The 22,267-nt window shown below is 35.1% G+C and overlaps 1 protein-coding gene across 4 annotated transcripts in view; it reads left to right on the plus strand.

Annotated features, from left to right (window-relative positions):
- The window catches only part of LOC106673751 (cyclic nucleotide-gated cation channel subunit A), a 353,803-nt gene that overhangs the window by 312,726 nt on the left and 18,810 nt on the right, over positions 1-22,267 (plus strand). For all 4 annotated transcript variants that reach the window (XM_024225512.1, XM_024225513.1, XM_014405961.2 and 1 more), the window contains 2 exons: positions 13,217-13,288; positions 21,581-21,709. In XM_024225512.1, the coding sequence (XP_024081280.1) occupies positions 13,217-13,288; positions 21,581-21,709 (201 nt within the window). The remainder of the gene's footprint in view (positions 1-13,216; positions 13,289-21,580; positions 21,710-22,267) is intronic.

Below are 22,267 nucleotides of genomic sequence, written 5' to 3' on the forward strand. Positions count from 1 at the left end.
GTCACATTGCACGTTGTTTAATTAGCGTTTACAAATAGGCCCGTCTTTAAATAACTTTCCTATCGTATCAACAACTCGTCGGACATTTGTTCGACAAAAACGACAATCTTAAAACGGGCCAAATTCTTGTTCGTTGAATGTTTACGAGGAAAGGGCGTGTCCCTTGTTATTCCTGGGGAGAAATTACCCTAACGGAGTCAACCGCTGGAGTATCTGCTCCTCCCGTACTTTATCGAACGAAGACCCCCGATGTGGCGATGGCTGTAAACCACATGGCCTAAAATCCAGCCATTCCAACCCACCTCATCGCGATACAGTCAATATTACTGCTACAAGCGGTTTGTTCCCCGTGGAACAATTACTGAAACACAGGGGTATTACGGGAATTTAATTATTTTTAGTAACCAAATTTCAGTTATTCACTTGTTCTGTAAAAATTTCAATGTTCCAATGCCCTTACCTTTCCATAATTAGTTTACCATAGCGCGGGTTTTATGAAACAAACTATAAATCAAATCCTTTCTTCTTATTATTATGATAATTAGTTAAACATATGCAAGTTTTATGGTGTGGTTTATCAAAAGGTGAACTTTTCTAATTAATATTAATAATAGTAAAATGAATTGCTCCAATAAATAGCTTTATATGCTTTATAAACATACTAGCACAAAGCCTCTCAACCTCTCAAAAGCCTTGGGAGGAAATTAAGTTGCGCTAACCAAAAAAAAAAAAATATTTTTTAATAATTTAAATAAATTTGTTTCTTCTTTGAACACATAATAATATTTTTTCATAGAATTGACGTGACTGAAACTAATTGAATTTTTTAATTGTTCAATAATATTTTCTTCCATACTTCTGGCACCTCTTAACGAACTCCCAATCTCTACTGAATTTCATCTCGTCCTCTCTTTCTCTCACCGTGTGCCCAGTTGTGTGTCACTTTGTGCTTATTCTCGCTCATCTCGTGTCCTTCATTTTTGCTATGTGGCCTGCCCAGTTCTATTTGCTCAGACGTGCTTCCTTCGATAATGATTTTAGTTGTGTAATTCCCAGTTTTTTATCTACTTGTCCTGATCTTGATAAGAGCGCGCTTATGCTCAAACTCAACCATCTTCGTTTTTAAGTACAAATTCGCTCAATAATAAAATCACTATATGCACAGTACAGTTGTACATTTGAGAGAAAAGAAGGTATCTCTAGCCTTTTTGAGGTGGGTTCTGGTGTTAGTAGTGTTGTAGCCTGAGCCCGGCATTATTATCCCTTTTTTCGACGAACTCCCAGAATGTCTTTAATACGCTATGAAAATACTGTAATAGAGATTCTTTTATAAGCAGAAGTATAATTCTGACAGACTTGTCAGTCGCTCTGCAACAAATATGCCTTAGTGACCTACTATAATAATTGGAATCTTTCAGTCAATTCAAATCAAATATTTGGGTTTAATTTTCATACCTAACGCATTCAACGCACATCTGCAAAATATGTGATAAGTTCCATTTGGTCTAAATTTATTTTGAATGCTGTCATCCCAGTTTACAATAAATAAAAGCAATTTTTAGTAGTTTCCAGCTCTATTTTGTGCCATGCGGCTTTCACGGTATAAGATATTTGAATCCCTGAAACGCTATTTTATCCGTAAATTGTATTACTTCCTTTCTTTTAGTCCTAATTATACGATCTACATACCTCATATTTCAATTTAAATTAAATTTGCATACCTCCCATATCTGCAAAGTCCTTAACTTTCCTAACCACCGCCTTCCTAGAATTATTGTGATAGACATTATTAGGTCCAAAATAAAATGTTTATCCATGGGGAATGCATTGGGTCAAAAATTTCAGCGAAATGACCATTTTTCTCCGGATAATTTTAATGATCGATAGTTTTTAAGTAAACATTTTTTCAATGCCGAACCTCTCACAGGGAAACATGTCTGTTTCGTGCTCAAAATTCCTCTAGACTTTTGTTCTAAAAGGATCTCAATCTCAAGCCTTCTTCGCAACAGGCATTTTATATGCATTATGCATATTTAATATCCTTTTGATGGATCAGTATTTTTTCCAGTTTGACGTTTTCCTTATATCTGACTCTTTCATACTTCTGCCTTCAAAGCTTACATTCTGTCCTAGGTTCTGCATTTTCTTATGTATCCCATCATATTACCATCAACTTCGATTGTATTTGCTTCCGAATATATTTGTCATAGCTTTAGTTTTCTTTCTATTCAGGGTGAGCCCTTTTTCGTACTTTATTTTTACTAGGTTGTTTAGCATTTTTATGCATATCCTTGCGACTAACGTCAGATCGTCGGCAAATCTGAGGTTTATTATATTCCTCCCATCGTCAGATGCATTTCGATTTTTCCGTATAATTCTTCGAAACTACTTTACCGTACAGTGTTGATAAAATTTGATAACATGTCACAAGACTAGAGGATCTTTAGCGTCCGTACCTGGCCTTTTCGGCCTTATCGGATGTTTTGATTCTCAAGATGAGAGCTGACGCACCTCCGCATACGACGGAATGGTGTTACCGACGCAGCATTGGTGTAGAGGCACCCCAGCCCCTCAGGGCCAAGACAACCTCGTTCTCCGCTTGTCCACTCCGAATGGTCGGGCCCACATGTGCATCGGGTCGTATGCCGCGCGCAAAGGGCTAACAAGCCAAAATACATCAGCCTGTTCTCCAGCGCACTCCCTAGATCCCAGGCCACTCTATCTCCCAGAGTATAGGGGCTTCCTTAGGGTAGAAACTACCGGATCCGCCCCAGCCGCGGTTTTAAGTGGAATTGCTAACCACCCCTCTAGATGAGCACCGCTTACGGTAAAACCTCCTGTCGAGCTCAGCCTACACCTGCTATGCGCATTCGAGGGACGCCATAAGCTCAGCCTAGGTGGTCCAATCCTTCGCTTCCCCAAGGGTACCACGCCGGTCATACGCACAACAATGCAAAGCATACTCGAGTCAGAGAAACCGATTCACTACCCGTTTCCATTCGCTTACTCACGCATTCGAGGGACTATTCCACACATACTGGGCTACGGCTCCTAGAGTGGAAAATTTGGTGACAGTGGCATCCTTGTCGATATTTTTTTTTTAATTTTGAAAATTCAACGCTTTTACGTGCTGCTTGCAAACAGTTTCTGAATTTCTCGCAAAACCAACCGCAAACCTTTATCGTTTCCCGGTGTCAGTTCAGTTAGCCAGTTCTCACATGGTAAAAGATGTGAGGTAATGACTTCGAAGAAAAAAAATCAGAATTTACGAGAAAAAGAAAATTAGCGCCCGTGAGCGGCCCCACGAGTCTAAACTACAGATCATCCTATCCGACTCAGAATCGGCAATTTGCGATAGATAGGTAGCCTTTGAATTGAATGTGTTTATGATTTTTAGGCCAGACGAATCAAGAAAGCATAAATATGGTTTATCTGAACTGTTTGTTTTAACGTTGAATGTAAAGAGACAAACAAAGCATGTATATTTTGTATGTACGAAAAATGTTCGAATAAATCAAAACAATTAGATAAAGCTGCTGTTATGTATGTTTGAGTATTGGTATTATTAAATTTTAATTCTAACAATCTGGTTTATGTATTGTTTGCAAAGACCGAAATCAACGGTATTGTATAAAGTCTTGCATTATATTAAAGAAATTCGTTTTTCGAGTTTTATTTTAAAATGAATCTAATTGTTTGGTTAAATGGTAGTTTTATAAAACCGTAAAGAGGATTTTGCACTTTCCAAGAGAAAAATAACTGTCGAAACAGTGGCAAAAACTTTTTTAAAAGTTGTTAAAACCAGCTCAAATGAAAAAAAATAAAAACCTTGGGTAGCATTTACAAAGAACTGTAATTGGTTATCAAATTTTAACTTTAATAAAACATGATATCGTTGAATAAAACTTCCTAACTAAAACACGACATTTTTAGAAATGCGAATTGTAATATAACATAAGAAACAATGAATATTTGGGCCAAAATACACTTTCACTTCTAATTCAAATATTTTGTACTTCAATACAAAAAAGGCCGAACAGAGAGAAAAAACACAGTATTAATCATGTAGGACGACCAGCGGAACTTTTTCTTCTGCAAGGGTGAAAAGGTAGGACGCCACGTGGAAAAGTAAAATTGCGCTCAGTCATTCAGGCAAGGGCCGTTTATTAAGCCGAGACCTTGTTCTTTTGCAAATATTAATTAGGACGTTGTTAGTGAGATGTTTCCGATGCATAAAAACACTTTTGAACGAATTTTGTCTATTAGAATGAGTCTGTATCTCCTATAATTTAACAAAATCAGTGTTGTTTGCATGTTAAATTAGATCATTTTTAGAATAAAAATAAAATTAATTATTTTAATAGAGAATATGACAAACATAGAAATTTATGGCTGAATCTCAACCTTACCTCTAGTATCAAGAGCACTATCGACACTACCATCAGAAGATCTGACTCGTAGGTGGGTCATCCTTAACCGATTGAGGATGACAAGGTGGATAACAAGAGATTTATTTACGGACACTTACTTTTAGGCCAAGCCTGCATGTCCGGCATGTAGAAAAAGGTTGCTCGATGTGACTCAATTGAAGAGTGCAATTTCTTGGCTCCATATAGAGAGCGCGGGAGATGCCACCCGATATGAGAGTAGTGCTTGAGCACTCGAATTCTTGGAGTCGATGTCCTCAATTAGGTTAGTTATATTATAGATATAAAGGATGATGGAGGAATATCGATTACTCAGTTAGAATAACTGAGTGAATGGTCGTAAATAAGTAAGAATATATTTAAGAGTGAATGGGAGGATGAATGGATATAGGAGCTGATTACGTTAGGGGTTGAAATGACATAGCTGTTGATAGCACTTGGAGTCCAACCTCGGCGGTTGGACGGATAAGACCGAGTTTTGACCCGGGACTAACACTTGGTGGGTGATTATCGAGGTTGCCGGTGATTTATTGTAAATTACAAAAACTGGAATTGCCGGTGGACTGCGAAAAGTGATAAGCTCAATTCTGTACACGCGTGTATGTATTCACAGCTTATATAAATCGATATTCGGTAAAATAAATTTATAAATATTTTCACTTATTTATTTTATTTTTGGATGGTCTGTTGAGGATGATTAAGGAATTTTATTTTGTACAATATATTTTGTATTGCAATGTTTTAAAATTTATAAGTTGAACAGTCTAGATAAACTGCCTTTGAGAATAAAGAAGTTTTTGGAGGAGGGGATTGTATTGTCCTTTCTTAATAATAATAGAACAACGATTTAACCAATTAATTGCCAATCAAACAAACCCAGACACTACGGACTTTGGACGAGTAGGCCCTGAGAGATGATATTCATACTTGTTCCCCCAAGCTGTTTCCTTCTTGGAGGAGTAAAAGTCGGCTAAAGTCATATACATCTAGACAAATACAGAATATGAAAAAGTCCACGTCCTCGAGCCACAGAGGCTACCAAACCGTGATCCATCCCATACCCCTCACTGGCCACAACCACCTAGGCCACTCCACCCCCGATCACCACAAGACTGCTACCAGATCAGTTTTCTATTTCATATTGCTCAATTTGTTCATATAATACCGCCACTACATCCATTTGTTTACGAATTGAAGGGCCTACCAATGAACTCCAAGAAATAAAATCTACAAATATTTTTTTATATAGTCCTACTTATTATCATACAGTGTTTATTTTTCGACAATTGTCTCTAGCCTAGGTAAACAATATCACATTCATGTAAACGTCGTTTGTTTTTATTAACTACGTTTATAGATTTGTTGTGTATTGTTTTCTAATTGTCTTGTATCAAGGGGATTGTAGCGCCTTTTAATCACTCAGCTCGAACTCAAAGTTCATATTTAAATAAAAATCCGTGGCAAAGGGATTATTTAATGACCTCTTAAAGAAGAGCTTCAAAAAGAAGTCCAAATAAACATAAATGGGTTTTCTGGAAAGCTTTCCTTCTGGCCAGTTCAAGCGTAACGTGCCCAAGAAAGAGAAAAAAGGTAAAGGTCTTTTTCAAATTCAGAAAGCTGATTTAACTAAAACATATATTATTAATTTATTAATACATATTGTATTTCCACCATTTTCTCTATATGATATTACAATACTATTCGTTGTGATTACAGGAAAAATATGTCAATATATTTCTAAAAGATTTTACATTGTAAACAGATCGTACCAAATTTCAAAAGTTAATTTGTACGCACATTCCTCTTTAGTGTAGAAAAAAATACTGCTATAAAAGGAATGTAAGTAATGGATTATATTTTTACCCTATCAGACTATTGACATCCTAAATACGATTCAGACTGGCTAACTTCAGTGAGTAATTCGGTGGCACCTTTAAAAAAGACAAACCAATTTTATAAAAGACCTAAAACGAAAACAGACCAAATTTCATAAATTTTAGTTAAACTCAAAGCTTTACCGGGAAGACCCATTCCTCAAAAAGCTCATAACTAGGGCTGTGATTTATATGCAATAAAAACAGACAAATATGCACATATATATGTAAATATATTTGGTAAAAACTGCAATTTAATACTGAAAATATGCGAAAACTGCCATGAGAAAAAAATAAGGAAACATTAAATTAAAGCACATAATTGGAAAGAGAAACAGTGGCAAGAGAAACATCACATTGCTAATATTAAAAAAGAAAAACGCATAAAAAAAAGTTAAATTTAAAAAATCCTTCGTCTCAGCCATCAAGACCCAGATCGGTCCATTTTCGATGAAGTCTCTGATTTTATGGGGTGTTTCATTGTAAGATCCAGGTGAGATTTACTGAGGGTACTTTCGTAGGGAACGGTTTTCCCTGTGTATTTCTCAAAAAAACCTTGCATTCAGGGTGGCTTAGTTTATGGACGGGTATGTCAGCTCTAACTAAAGAACGACATAAATCGGTGTCGAAACCAGACTTTTCGGTCAGCTCTTGTGGCTGCTTGTGTCACAAAGGTTTGTTGAAACTTAGACTTCCTACCTTTGTTTTCCTTGTTTTTTGCTGTCTTTATGTGCTGTCCTACCAAACAACATATAGCTGTTGATACAGGTTTATCACAACAAACACAGTATAAAACATCTGCATAGTCCTTTAAAAGTTTCACTTGAAAACTCACTCATATTCTTTTGAAGAAGATCTTTCGTCTTTGCTGTGATTTTTGGCATTTTAGGAGTCTTCAGTTCACAACCCACAAATGTGGGCCATACTCAGAGGAGTGTAGGACTACTAACCAGTCATTGGCATCTGAGAAAACATCTACACAACATGGTCATATACAACGATGATCCCATTTGCAAATTATGTAATGAGGAGGAGGAAACAGCCACCCATATCATCTTCGAATGTGAAGCAACAGCTCAATGGAGATTTAACCTAACATATGGAAAAAACTTAGGGAGTCAAATTACAGCAGCGACAGTCAATGACCTGATACTTCAAGGAGAAGGATTGAGTCTATCGCACTGAACTAAGGAACTAGGAAGGTACAATAAGCCAAAAGGCTGCAGTCCCTGGGTAGCACAAACCCCGCTTCCTAGTATCCAATTTACCATACCATACAACACACAAATAATGTTTGACGATGGAAAACGCATGGGAGACTTGGTAAAACTGAGAATTATGATGGTAGGGAAAGAAGAGAACTGAGGTCGTAATATTTCTATGAATCCAATTACACTATTCCAAGAGAACTTTTACAGTGGTACAAACACTATTCCTTTCTTTATTTATACCAAGAGAAGCTAAGGCGGCCGAAAGCGGTGGAGCAGCAACTGAACAAACACAAATTCGTTCATTATGTGGAAACGGAAAAATGGGAGACCGTAGCTCTTTTTCGGAGAATTTTTCTTTTTGCCTGCTCTGAAACATTAAAATTTGACGTGCCAAATACCGGTATGCCGGATATGTAAAAAAAATATGCAGTTATAACCCACTTAAGCAAAAATATGCATTTATGGCAATATATGCGCAAATATTCAAAATAAATATAGCTTAAATTGATTTCAAATGCTTCAAAACATATACAGTTTGTTAAAACTGGTGATTTTAGTTAACCAGGAAAAATATGCAAATGCATATATTTCACAGCCCTACTCATAACCATTCACCTTTAGAATCGTTAAAATAAAAAAACGGAAACTACTGAACTACTCCTTACTAGATTGTTGTGGTTTTCGTGTGAATCTTTTTAAGTTAGGTTTAGAGAGAATTCAGTATCTATTATTAGTTATAGTAGAACGTTAAAATAAATTTAATGTTGTCATTCTTTCTATTTGTTTTCTATACATGTATAGTTGGGTCACACAAAACATTCAAGTTTTGCTATAATTAATCTTTATGTAAGTTATTGGTTGAGATATAAAGTCAGTGCCACGAGCGGGATTCGAACCCACGACCTTCGGCTGGGTGCGAATCCCGCTCATGACACTGACCTTTTATCTCAACCAATACCTTACATAAAGATTAATTAATTAAAAGATCTTATTTGGTCAATCGGGCCACGAAATCTAATGAATTTTGCTATAATACTTATTTTTGTAAATAACGTAAAATCATGAGGTCCGACAACCTTGATGCTGATATGGATTATTTGGAAAGCAGTGAAATAGATCAAGCTTGTCTTTAATCGGCAAATGTATGTTCCCACTTGGAAGCATTTGAACGTGAGCATTATTCTAAAAGGAAATATTAAAACCAACGCATTTTCGTTAGAATTAATTTGTTACCATCCATCCTGATTGAAACAGGGATATAACGATCAACCTAAATTCTTAGCCTTTCTCAGGAAATGTTCCCAAACGTTCGTGTTACATGGGAGCAGGATTATGCCGACCAATCAACTTAAAATGTATATGATTTAAGCTCAAACAATACTGTCAGCAGTTCGATCATCATTATTGTAAGACGAGCTTCCCTTCTTGCAGTCTCTTCACGTTGTTTGTTTTATCTGCATAACAAAGTGATTAATGTTTGTTCAATAACGTAAATTGATAGACGCTGATGTGGCAAATGACAGACATTCAAAAAATTGTTTTATGTTTTTAAAAAATTGTTTGACAATAGTTAGAAATGCCGCTTCATCCTATTTATCACAAGAAATCAACGTTTACTTTTTTTTTAATAAATTATTTTATTGAATCGAGTAAACTCAGTTGCAACCCCTGTTCAAACTTAAGTTTAATTAAATTTTTTAATATTTTCAACAATGTGTCTTATAAGACCGGTCGTTTAACTATCTGTTGAAGGAGCGGTCAGGACTGACATTCGTTTGTACATTTCGTTCTTCCAGCAATTTTTTAAGAAGTCTGTTTAGTTCTCGACTTTTGAGTCGTGTGTGTTGGTTCCAGAGTTGTGAGAACCTAAGTACAATTGTACTTAAGTACTTCCTTCAAGTGTGAATGTATTAATTCAGGAACACCAATGAAAGAAAGGGCGGGACAACGAAGTTAATTAAAAGTCTCAAGTTCTTCAAAAGTAATTGCAAGTACAAGTACTTGCAATTTGATTTCCAGCGAGAACAACTACAAGTAAAATACTTGACACTGGTAGTACAAGTACAAGTACTTGTGTTTGTACTTGTGAACATTGAATACAATTACAAGTACTTGTACCTGTACTTGTGTGTTCCTGAGTACAATTACTTGTACTTAAACTTGTACTTGTACTTCCTTACAAGTAGTTGTAGTTGAAACTGTTGTCATTGTAAATTATTAATATCGCAATATTATTACCTCAATTTGAATTACACTTGTAATAATTTTTCCCAACCAATGTTTTTAAACAATTTTACCGTATAGTTCGGGGACCGCGGTAGCTGAGTGGTTAGCATGAGAGACTCTCACGCCGCGGTCTTGGGTTCGATTCCCACCGTCGCCTCTGGCCCTTTTTTCACAATAACCCCCCCAAATTTGAACACACATATATGAATCGTCACATGGCTAATATGCATAGTTCATAACGCCAAAAAAAACCTTATAGCTTATTCATTCTATTTTATTCTTTTCTCACTCACAATCAATCATTTCCTATTCAAATTGCCTTTACCGAAGTCGCTATAATTAAGTAATCTCATACCAAATATTTATACATACATTGTATAAATTTTTACAATTACTACCTATTCCCTTAACAAATATAAAAGATCAATGTATGATCTTATACATTTAAAGTCTTAAGAGATCTCATTGAGATGGTTTTCTAGTTTAGAACTAAAATTTTATTATGGATTAAAAACATCATAAGTTTAAACAAATAATAAAAAATATTATTATTAAATTAAATAAATAATCAAATCCTATATATTAAATGAGACAAATGAAATAAAACTCGAACTCTTACGTTAAGATACTCGTGTACACAAACAAATACACACACAAATATCATTAGTAAAATATTCAAAGATAAAAATTTCAGACGATTCCCTCATCTCCAATATTAACTTTCTTACGGGTTTTTTCTCTCTTTGGACATTGCAGAACCTAATCACTACTTTATAAATATTAAGACCAAGTGGAGTTGATATGGTTTTATGGTATTGTGTTTCTATAATGTTGTAATTATATAGAATCAACTCAATATAATATGTCTTTATTGATACTGTATTTCCACACAGTAGCTTCAAAATGTGAATGCGAATTCAAATTCAAGCTATTAAATTCACAGATTGCTAAGTACGGGTTTAACAGCGGGCAGTTTATGTCTTTCAAAATAATCCAAACAAAATGTGACTAAATAGCAAAAGCCCCGTAAAAACAGTTTTTGCGCAGTATCTACAAATCCATCACATTGGTAAAGTTCCAAAAAAAGAAAGTACTCGTTGTACTTAAAGTAAAATTACTAACTACAAGTACAAGTACTTGAGTAATTGACCTTAACAAGTACAAGTCTTGAAGTGCATGTAATTGCACCCTGAGTAATCAAGTACAAGTACTTAGACTTGTACTTGTAATTTCAATTTTATGTACCTGTACTTGAATTTATTCACTCTATTTCAATTCCAAGTACAGTATTTGTAATTGTTGGTTCCATGTAAGGCATTTGGCATTTACATCCCAAGATACTACTGTATTAGCTGATGCGAGGGGGATACTGTTATAGGTGGGAACAGGTTTATTCTCTGAAGGTTGAAGGTAAATTTTTGCACGTTTATTGTCATCTTCAACCTTTTCAACCACTGCTCAAGGGATGAGACGTGAGTTTGCAGGATAAGTAAGATGACAGGATATTTATGAAGATTAAGGATGGCAGTGTCATCAGTATACGTGGTCAGGAACGTTTCAGGAAGGGTAGAAATATGTGCGGTGTACAATGTGTGGAGAAAAATCGTATTGGAATTTACAATAATCTACAATAAATATGTTCAAATTTCGGAGACTGCACCTTCAATTAGTCTCTCCTTTAACCTCCCAAATCATTAGTTTGGTTTTCACTCCCCACCATTTCACATTCCAGCAAGTTTTTAGCGTTGCATAATTAATAAGGTATGGTATTTTCTTATATCCATTTGTCGACGTACACCCTCAGGTAGCGGAGTGGGTAACTAAAGGAAGGTATATGCGACTAGTTATAGTTATTTAAAAAAACGCAAACTTATTTAAAAATTATCTCTAAAAAGTCTTCGTTTTCAATTCCAAACATATTTTCCTTATTTATTTACGTTTTGTTAAATCTATCATTGTAAAGCCTAACTTCCCAGTCTCTTTGTTGTATAACTTGTCGCTTTTTAAATTTTCTTGCACCGCAGTAATTGCGGAAACCGGTGGTGAAAATGGTTAATTTCGACACTCTGCACCAGTTGTTTTGAGTCAAATTGCCGCTACCGCAGCTATTTCTTAATTAAAAGATCTTAATTAAAAAGTTTGAACTTCGAAATGATGTCGTCGGTGATTTGGCACCTTTGTATTTTAATCAGTTATTCTTGGGAAATTTTAGAATTATATTTTCGAATTATATTGGGTGTCCCGTGGGCGGAGGTTAATTCTCCAGGAGGTAATCCTTTATGTTGAATTAAGCTAAAAAGTCCCTACTGTTCAAATTCTAATCCCCAATTGTGGTCGAGATATTTCGCTTTTCAGGATATTTCAACTTTTAACAACTTTATTTCATAAAGTTCTAAGAATCTCATAAAATGTTAAACCTACAGAACATTTCATTACACCAATGGAAATAGCATTGAAAGCATTAAGCAGAAAATAATTGTTCAAAATTTCAACGTTTTTGAATATTAATGAATAATTTTTCTGAAAATTAATGATCACTGTCATTGAGAAATTAAGTTTATTTTTCTGATCAGGGGCCACTGACACTAAAGTCCTTTCAGCCTCCCACTCATTATTACGACCGATGGGTTATCGACATTCCGTCATCGGTCACTCTTCATTATTCACACACTCACAATTAGTTAAGTAATTACAAATTCCACATTATATAATAAAACACAAATAAATAAACACACATATATACACTTATATGTGAGGAAGTAGGAAATGGGGGGCCCAACACTTGACCCGTCCGCCCGAGTACCACTGTTATGTTTATATGGCCTACTCGCTCCCTGTACGGGGCTAAGCATGGCACTCTTCGATTAGATGTGACACACTATGCAACCTTTCTCTACAAGCGGGACATCTGAGCGAGTCTTGGGCCAAAAGCAGGTGTCCGTGTGTCATTCGGGTATGGCTGATCCTCAATCGGATTAACTCGATCCTTTCCTTTCGTTTCAGACTCTCGAGGGAAGCCATCGTTCAGTGATGTTCTTAGCTCGCAGGAGCTTCTCTAACGACCCGACCCACAAGTACGTTTGTTACATGCTCATTAGTAGCGTAAACTTTTCTGAAAGGAGTCAGTATTTATGAGGCCAAGAAAATGTTACTTAACTTTAGTTAAGAACGTTATAAACTCGTAAAAGTTTATCTTCGTAATCGTTTTGTATTTTGATCGCTTAAGATTACAATAAAAACGCAAATGAATCTCATTGGTGTTTCAATGCTCTGTCCACCTCTATAATCTGATTTACTGTAAGATAAAGATTTTATGAGATACGAGGGCCTTTATGGAATAAAGTCGTGTAAAGTTCAAGTAATCTGATAAGTGACACTTCCAGTATTTATGGCTTCTGGACATTAGATTTTGCTCTTTAATAATGTATTTTAAATTTTTAACTGATAAGTTTTAACAAATATTTCGTATATTTTTCAGGTCAGCAGAGACCCTGTCTCGGTCAGATCAAGGTTTCACCGTGGGCTTCACCGACTACGGAAATCGTTTAGCGTGAGTAAAATTATTAATTTTTGTGATGTTCTTAATGATGATTTAAATTTAAATTCAATAAATTCTCGTAAATTGAATGCCCTAATTTTAATATTTTTATAAGGATTAGACAATATCGATAAGAATAACTAGTAACGTGAGCCATTTCAGACCTAAGACATTCAATTTTTAATCCATCTGCTCATTGTTACTTAAGAAATATTAGGCATGGTGTTCTGTTTACTACCGATTTTTTCTCCGTTAAAATTTACTAATTAAAATTATGTATTTAGTATCAACATGTTATTTTTTATGTGTAACAAATTTAAAAGAAACAATATTGCATGGCATAACCGTCATTGAAGTGGTTGTATAGCACAACAAATAATACAAAATTAGCAGTAGTATAATGTAAATCCGAGTCTTAAAAATCATACACACGTACAATTTGCATCAAACCTAAAAAGAAATTTTTCCATATGGTCTGCGAAATGAACCGAAATCATTTTAAAGGAGTAATTAATTAATTTTTCAATAAGAAGATGAAGGTGGCAAAACGTTTGGGTCTTTCTTCCTTGACCTTCTAGCTGTTTGTAAACTTCTTAAGCATTACATACTAAATGGGCATTAAATTAAATTAAAAAATTTCAATGGAATTATGATTTTGATTCTCTCTAAAAATTAACGGGGATTTCAACGGTGCTTATAGATTTTAAGAGAAATGTTTAGATTAAAAGATATCACGATTTTCCGACGCCAGGACGTGATATCTTTCAAAATCGATAAAAAGCGAAATTACTCTGAAATGGTTGAGAATCGGACCATGGACAATATGAACTTTTTTGTTCATTTTAGGGTGAAGAATCTACTGGAGAAGTTTGTAGCACGAGTAGCAATTCACCCTGTATATATATATATACATATACATATACATATATACATGTATAATTATGGCAGACCACCACAGTTCTACTCCAAAATGCTCGTAGACCTAACCGTCTTGTATAAGGTTAGTTTAGTAGTGTAAACATGCTATCAGAAACCAGCCAATGCTGGCACTCAGTGTAAGAGATTAAGAGGCAAGTAGGTCACGAAGCCATCGTCGATTAAAGCGACGTGGCGAGTTGTCGGGGTGGGAATGTGGAAAAGTGAAGAGAGGGCTCAGACAGTAGGGCTAGGATAGATCGAGTGGTAGGTGAAACTTTTGGAATCGAGAGCAGATCAGTTCGCGGACGAAATGAAGGTTGCAGTCGTTGTAGATAGTGAAGTTCTTGACACGCAGGAAGGAGCTTTGATGATTTGTCTGAGGACTTTTGATTGGATGTTGGAAGGGCATGACAGAACCCCACAGTACAAAGTAATAATGTATCTTGTATAGCGTTAGTTTAGAGTTGAAAGTCAACACGAATTTTGGTCCTTCGGTCCTAGAATTCTTCTTTGTTGTACAAATCTACTGTTAAATTGTTGTCTCTTAAGTCTCCAAATCAATCTACTGTCTAGGTATAGTCCTTAGTATATGACCTGAATGGAAGTCGGTATCTCTTTGTTGTTGATGCACGGAGGATGACAAGGACATTTTTCTTCATTCAGTCTTGTCCTTCACATTTTGCACCATTCTTCGATAAGCTCAAGACGTTCTTAGACGTTGGATGTAGCTTGGATGGGATTCACGTTAGAAGATACAATTTCGGTATTGTTAACGGAGGTGGTATTAGGTAGGTCAGCAGTACACATAATTTAAAGATTGGGACGAAGAATGCAACCAAAGTGATACTGCACCTCACCTCCCGGAGTCAGGCCCTATCAAAAGCCTGTGCCTACAACTTTAAAGTCTTTAAAGCTAGGATTTGAAGATTACGAATACCAAATGACAGTGGACAAAAGTCAAAATAAAAATGTTTTACTTGACCTAACGGATATCAACAAAGCACTGCTTTAACAAGATGGCGCTTCAGTTTATCGTTCATGTACTTGGAAGTTGGTCTAGATCAAGTGATCTTACAACTTGACAGTCCGATATTGAATATAATCAGTAAAAATCTTGTTTTCAGCACGCAGCGGAGAGAAGGTCGGGCGGCACCATAAAGCCGTTAATGGCAGGAATGACGTCCGCTATGAATAATGAATAAGCAATATCTCAGCATAAAAGGAAAAGCTTTAAGTCCGTCCATGTCAAAGAGCCGAGTAGTCTGGCAGGGAATCGTGAATCGCCGGACCTGGATAATTTAATTATAAAAGACTGGCGAAAATTACTCCGACTGCTGATGCTCATTTAAAATTACGAGTATTTTTGTATGCAAAGTTATCTGGATCGCAAATTACCTGGGCATAGTAATTATTAGATCATGTTTGACGAAATTGCAGTCTTTCGCTAGTCTCCATCTGTGGTTAGCGAAGTTCTTAAACCAAAAGGGATGAATCCTTTTTAAGGAGATGATTCTTGATTCTGTTTTTTTTTTCTGATTTTTTAAAGAGATGATTCTTCTCCTTCCCCTTCCGGTCCAGGAGAGATTAAACGTTAACACGGTAATTACTGAGATTGGGCCACTAAGTGGTCTCCGGTCGATAAAATCCTAGATAGACGTCTCAGTTAATTTACCATTTCCATTCGGCAGCCTTTCCGGATAATTTACGATGCTGGAATTGATTAGATCTTATTTTCTACTGGCAAAACATATAGCTACATTTGTTGTCAGACAGTTTGGTGACCCGGCCATTTACCACCCAATCGCAACCCGGATTTATAGATTAATAAAATGATCTGGCGAGTCGGATCGGGATGAAATTGGAGTCTTAATTGCACATTGATTGATGTTGACCAATCGGTCGACTATTTAAAGATAACTAAGTTAACTCTAATTGGATGTATACCATAGTTTATAAGTAATACAAATCTATTTACATTGACTTATATCTGTTTATTTTGTTCTAGTATTAAGTAAATTAATAACAATTTCATTTTATCTAAATTTAATTTAGTGTTAACCAGTGATCTAAGTGAATTATAAGTGAATTATTTAGTTTTAGTTTAAGTGAATTATTCTTTTTCAGTTAGTTTTATCTATTTATTTAAATTTTTAGACTGCAGAATTAATTAAGCATGTATAAAAATGTTACTATTCATTTAATATTTGATTGAGATGGAAAAATCATTTCCTAAAAGCATTGATGGCAAATTTTAGGCCACCTCTCAGTTATACCATTAAAGAATGATTTTCCGTTCAGATCATATTTCGATGATAATATATAAGGATCTTATATTAATAATGTTCTTAACATAAGATAATTTTTGTCCAATACTTTTGCTTGTAATTTTCTGTTCTTAGTATTGTGTACCAAATATTTGATTACTTTTTGTTAGAAATTTTATTTTATTGGGTTAGTAAGCTAAAATGTAAGGGATGGTTAGGGTAACAAACGGTAGGAATTCATAATGGGTGTTGGTATACGAGTAACTGTTTTATTTCAAATATTTTAATTTAATAATTAACGTCCTTTTAAGCCAACTATACATTTTTTGGCATAGTATACTTTATTAATGGAAAATCACTGCCACTACGTTCTTATAATCTTGGATTAACAATACAAAACGACAAATTTTATATTTCAGAAATATAGTAATGAGCATGTGTCAGGAACTCAACCGAGATCCTTACGTAAGGAAAAATGGGTTCAACGAAGGTGCCTATTTACTATAAGAGTATTTCCAAATTCCAAAGTTTATCCAGGAGTCACTTTGGCTGCCTCTGGGAAGTCCTGACTTGTTAATAATTAGTGATCACTTTATTTCAAAAGCAAATTTGGCATCTGTCAATGTAAGATGACTCCAAATTAATTCTAAATCCGATTCTTGGGTCACGAAATTAAGATTATTTGATGCATTAATAAAATCTGTCGTAATCTAAGTGACTGAAAATTGGAAATTGCCCTATTTAGATTATTCGGATTTAGATAATTTGATATATAGAAGCTGAAGTAATCCGAACCAAAATCATCAATAATCTACTGTTTTGGCCATCGTCTACTCCAAATTATTTTGTGAAATTAGAGTCGAAAACTTGAAAAGTATTAAATTAATCATATTTAAAAGAGTTACATTTTGCCTGGAAGTTCCCCTACTTTAAATATTCTTCACCTATTACCGGGGTTATTCGGACTTTCACCTCGAAAGGTTGTCACTCCCCGATGTGCCGACCTTAGGGCCTAAACATCAAGGAGTTCACCCACCCCGTTATGGGATAGTATCCCCCTTAACCCAAAATGCCCAGAAGATTGTCGCTTCCCTGCCAAACGGGTTAATCATTTAGGCAATTTTAGCAAACTAAATCTGGCCTAATACTATTTAAATTGCATAAATTAGTCGCAGTAATAAATACATTCATGCATTGCACTAATTCTGATTAGTCGGTGGAGTACAAGATATTCCACCATCGACTTATATACAGTATTAATATTCCACCCTCAATTAGGGTCAATTAGGTATTTTTATAAATGTTCCCCCATCGAACCTAAGCACACACATAGTTGGAGGGGCGATGGTGACGTTCAATTTCATCATCAGCTTCTTCTCACTCACACTAATAAGTACACGCGCTCAAACCAAACACATAAACCTATATTTTATGTATTGTTTTTATTGAAATAACCTTTTCTGAATTTTGTTACTTATGTTTTTATACTTCTTTATAAACTGTAATAATAGAGTTACACTATTTGTAAAGTATGTATTCTCAACGCATAGATTATATATATAACAAAATTTCCACTTGAAGTCTGCATTTCTGGAGGTTTTTGTCCGATTCAGTCCGATCTCTATTGTTTTGGTTAAAAAAAAAAGCTGATGCGCGTCTGATAGATCAAAACAGCAAAAATACCGAAATGGTCTGGCACTACGGAACGTCAGATAGAGAACATTGTTATTTTGTATAATAAATTTTCATTTTTTGGGAAGCGGAGAATTTTAGAAAATTGCTTAATTTTACAATAGCACACTGAATTAATCATAAAATGTTCGCCCAGTGTTGTTTCCCTTATGAATAAAAGTTGCAAAGGCAATGCAGAGTTCCCTCTCATGACGTCTGTAAACCAGGACGAGAGGAAGTTTTTACTCCTGCAGTCATTTCATGTTGAAAGTTTATAATGCGCTTTTATGTGTGAAATACTTTTTTTTCTCTTAATTTGGTCATTCTACCAGACAGTAATAAGTCGACATCTTTCTCCATTCGAGAAACATGAAAACTTCCCCCTGTTTCGTTTTATTCTTCCTATTATTTTGCCTCCCTTGCAACCCCAATATTCTTCACAATTTTCTTTTAATATTTCCGCCTTTGTTACCACTTCATCATTGTCTTTATTCGATTTTTTAAAGATCACTCGTTTGCAATTCTTGTTGCCTTGCTAATTCCTCCTTTTTTCCTTGAGAGATCATCCGAAGTGATCAAGCAGTAGCTAAGCTTTCCGAATCGAAATATTTTAGAGAAATCAATAAAGGTGACTAAGAAAGTCGGCGATTGCTTCTTGGATTTTTCTTTAACATCTACTTGACTTTTAGTACTTTGAAGTTGTTTTCTTTCAAATTAAGTTCAATTGGGGACCGCGGTAGCCGAATGGTTAGCATGAGAGACTCTCACGCCGCGGTCGTGGGTTCGATTCCCACCGTCGCCTCTGGCCCTTTTTTCCCGATAACCCCCAATTTGAACACACACAAGAATTCGTACTATGGCTAATATGCAAGATCATAAGGCCAATAAAAAAAATTTCTTGGGGTGTATTATTAGGTGGTAAGTTTCTGAAGATTTGTGTTCGGTTCAGCTCGTCCCTGGGACGTAGAACGTTAGAAGTATGGTATTCCCGGTTGGCTAAGTTAATGTTCTTAAGAAAAGGTTGAAAATCACCCTTGTATGTCGCGTAGAAAATAATTCTACCTCCTTTCCACTTCAAGTGAAAGTCTTCTTCAACCTTTTCTCTTAATGATTTTAATGAATTTGAGGAAGATGTGTGTAATAATCATGGGGGTTGCATTTTAAAAATATCGTACCCAGCGGGAAAAGCGTATTAACAGATTTTCAAACAGCCAGCCGCCTTAGTTCTTAAAACCCTCGATAATACTGAATTGCGAACACGTGGGTGATATCATTTTTAGACTCATCATTTAGCCCTTCCGATTCACAAAACTCGTGATGCCCCATTTCCTTTTATGCCAACTATTCATCGATCCTTTCTTTCCTGGCAGGTTTTTCGATAAAGATATGCTTCTTCGATATTTTATAACTGTATGAAAAACATGCTTTCCCTGGAGTAGAAACAAACGAAAGTTTAATACATAAATACGGTGGTTTGGATACAAAATGTTTAACGAAATCAAACATTAATTTTTATATATTTTTGTTATTATATCAGTCTACATATATTTACGAATATTCTACATATTTATATATTCGTAATCTATATTCTACATGCTACGATTCTTTCTATATTTTTGTTTTTAATTTTAGAGTATTGTTATTAGATAGAAGTAATTGCCGAAATATGCCTGGAATAGATGAATGGTCGGGATTTATCAGCACTGGTTGATAATTGTAAAGATGCCTTATGGTCTAACCTAATAAACGGTAAGCTGAAGGCGAAATCTGAACTAGTTAGATTTCTTGTGTCAACATTTTGGGTGTTGGATGGGACAATGTGGCGTGTGCAAACGTGTACGTGTGTGTTCCAACCCGTGCAAGTTGCGCCCTGCTGCTCTGCTACTACTTATAATTGTGAAGAGGTGAATAATGGTGTAATTTAAAAAAGGCCTCTTTTAATTCTTTATATAAAATAATTTAAAAAAAAAAAAAGGATGGGTATTTAAAAAAAATGAGGAAATGGACCTTTCTGAAAATATATAAATTTCGATTAAGAATCCTTGATGTTCAGGATGGCTTTTTCTTGAATAATTAAAAAAAAATACTAACTGAATAAAACTTTTATAATTGATTTGAAAACTATTTACCGCTAAAATGTAAACTTTAAAAACTCAGGGACAGTTGAATGAACGCAATTTATTAATGTGAATGAATGGCATGCTTTTATTATCACCCCCTCTTTTATTATCAATTAATATGTGGCAGTGTGAATAAAGTCTGGTGAATCTGAATGTAATTTATTAGAGTGGGCTGAGTGACTTCTTCCCCAATTATTTCGAGGAATGTCAAGTCCTCTCGGACGGTATGAATGCAATCCAGATTAACTCGTTTTCAAAGAAGAAAGAAGAGTAGGTTTCTCATTTCCCAACCAATAAAAATGCAGGCAACGAAGAAAAGGACCGATGTAGAATACTCAAAATCATTTACAACATAATGTATACTGTACTACCACATTACCATACACTATACATAATATAAGGATATTATATTTACACAATTTTATTCTTTCAATCTTATTTTGAAAATTAAGCGTTTTTATGTTATCTCGCCTTATTTATCTCATCAAATGTGAAAACGAAATTTTTAGGTTATTGAACAAGCACAGTGATCAAGAGGATAACATCAAAATAATATATCAAATTTGGACACAAAGCCACATTAACAAACAAAACTCCTTTTAATTATAAAGTAACTGTTAAAAAATTAAAATGTAATTAGCAGGCCACATGTACAGAATGGTGATTAAGACATTTACAATATTCATGCCAACAGGTAGTAAACCCAAATGAAAAAGACAATGGACGAGATAGAAAAACTCAAGAGTAAGCTCAAACTTTGGCTTAATTAAACAGACATACATTTTTTATTGAACTCAGGAACTAGTCGTAGTTTAATTGAATATACATCATGTAGGTATAAAAAATAAGCCAAATCATGTTTAAGGCACATTTTAAAATAACAAATTTTAATTATAATAATGGAGTTTTATTATGAATATTATTTATATTTTTTAATTAAGTAAATTGTATTCTTCTTTTTCTTGGTGTATAAAATAACTCCAATTACTTGAATCGGTAAACGAAGGAAAGTACATTTTCTTGTTTTTTCTTCTCGTTTTTACGTAATCGCAAGTTTTGCACGTAACCCCATCACCTTCAAACGATATTATTGACAATTCATTCCAAGGGGCGATGATCATCATGAATTGTCAGCATCCTCCTGGGCAAAAGTTAATAAACCGTAGTTAAAAAGGACGTCTTCCCGTTTCCCCCCTTTATTAAAATTTTGCAAGGGTTGTTTGAATAAATGGATTTCCGTGCAAGTTGGGCTCAGAGCAAGTGGACACCGGGACCCAATTAGGTAAACTTTATATCGCGTGACTTTTTATTTTATTTTCATTCTGTTTTAGTGGAGGAAGCCGAAGAAGGAAGTCGTAAAGAAAGAACGGTGGGAAGAGGAGAAGAAATCCTGCCTGCCGAATTTGTGCCTCGGATCAACCTGCCTTGCCGTCGACCCGTCCAAGCCGTTCCACTACAGGGTGAGTTTTATTTTTTTAAATATTTTTCTACAGGTTCGTTTTACTTGCCTAAGAACGGATGAGAACATTCAATCCGGTTAGGAGGATATAAATAAAACGAGCGAAACATAGCAGCCAACTCAAATCTGGCGTAAGGTCAAATTTAATGATGGTTCTTTGTAAAATGAATAATCTAAATTTCATTGATTTTTTACTGATCTCGAGAATCACCGGATGTTGGTAGTACGGGGTCTCATGAGTGGGGCTGATGTTGGGCTCCAAGTGCTATCATCATTCCTGCCTTCAACGCAATCTCTCAACCGAATTTATTCGTACTCTCTCAAACTCTTAAATACATTACTTCCTATTTACATACCATTAACACAGTTTAAGTGATCGAGTACTCGACATTCCTCCATCACCCTTGTCACATATTATATAACTAACCTAATTGAGGCCCCCACTACGCATTCACGCTAATAAATACATTCGCTCTCAACTTAGAGAGGTTCTACAACAATATCATTACTATATGTATACGATAACAACATCGGACCCAGATATTCTCCACAATCCTAC

Source organism: Cimex lectularius, unplaced genomic scaffold, assembly GCF_000648675.2.
Source record: "Cimex lectularius strain Harlan isolate CLEC.00 unplaced genomic scaffold, Clec_2.1 scaffold6, whole genome shotgun sequence".
Lineage (NCBI taxonomy): Eukaryota > Metazoa > Arthropoda > Insecta > Hemiptera > Cimicidae > Cimex > Cimex lectularius.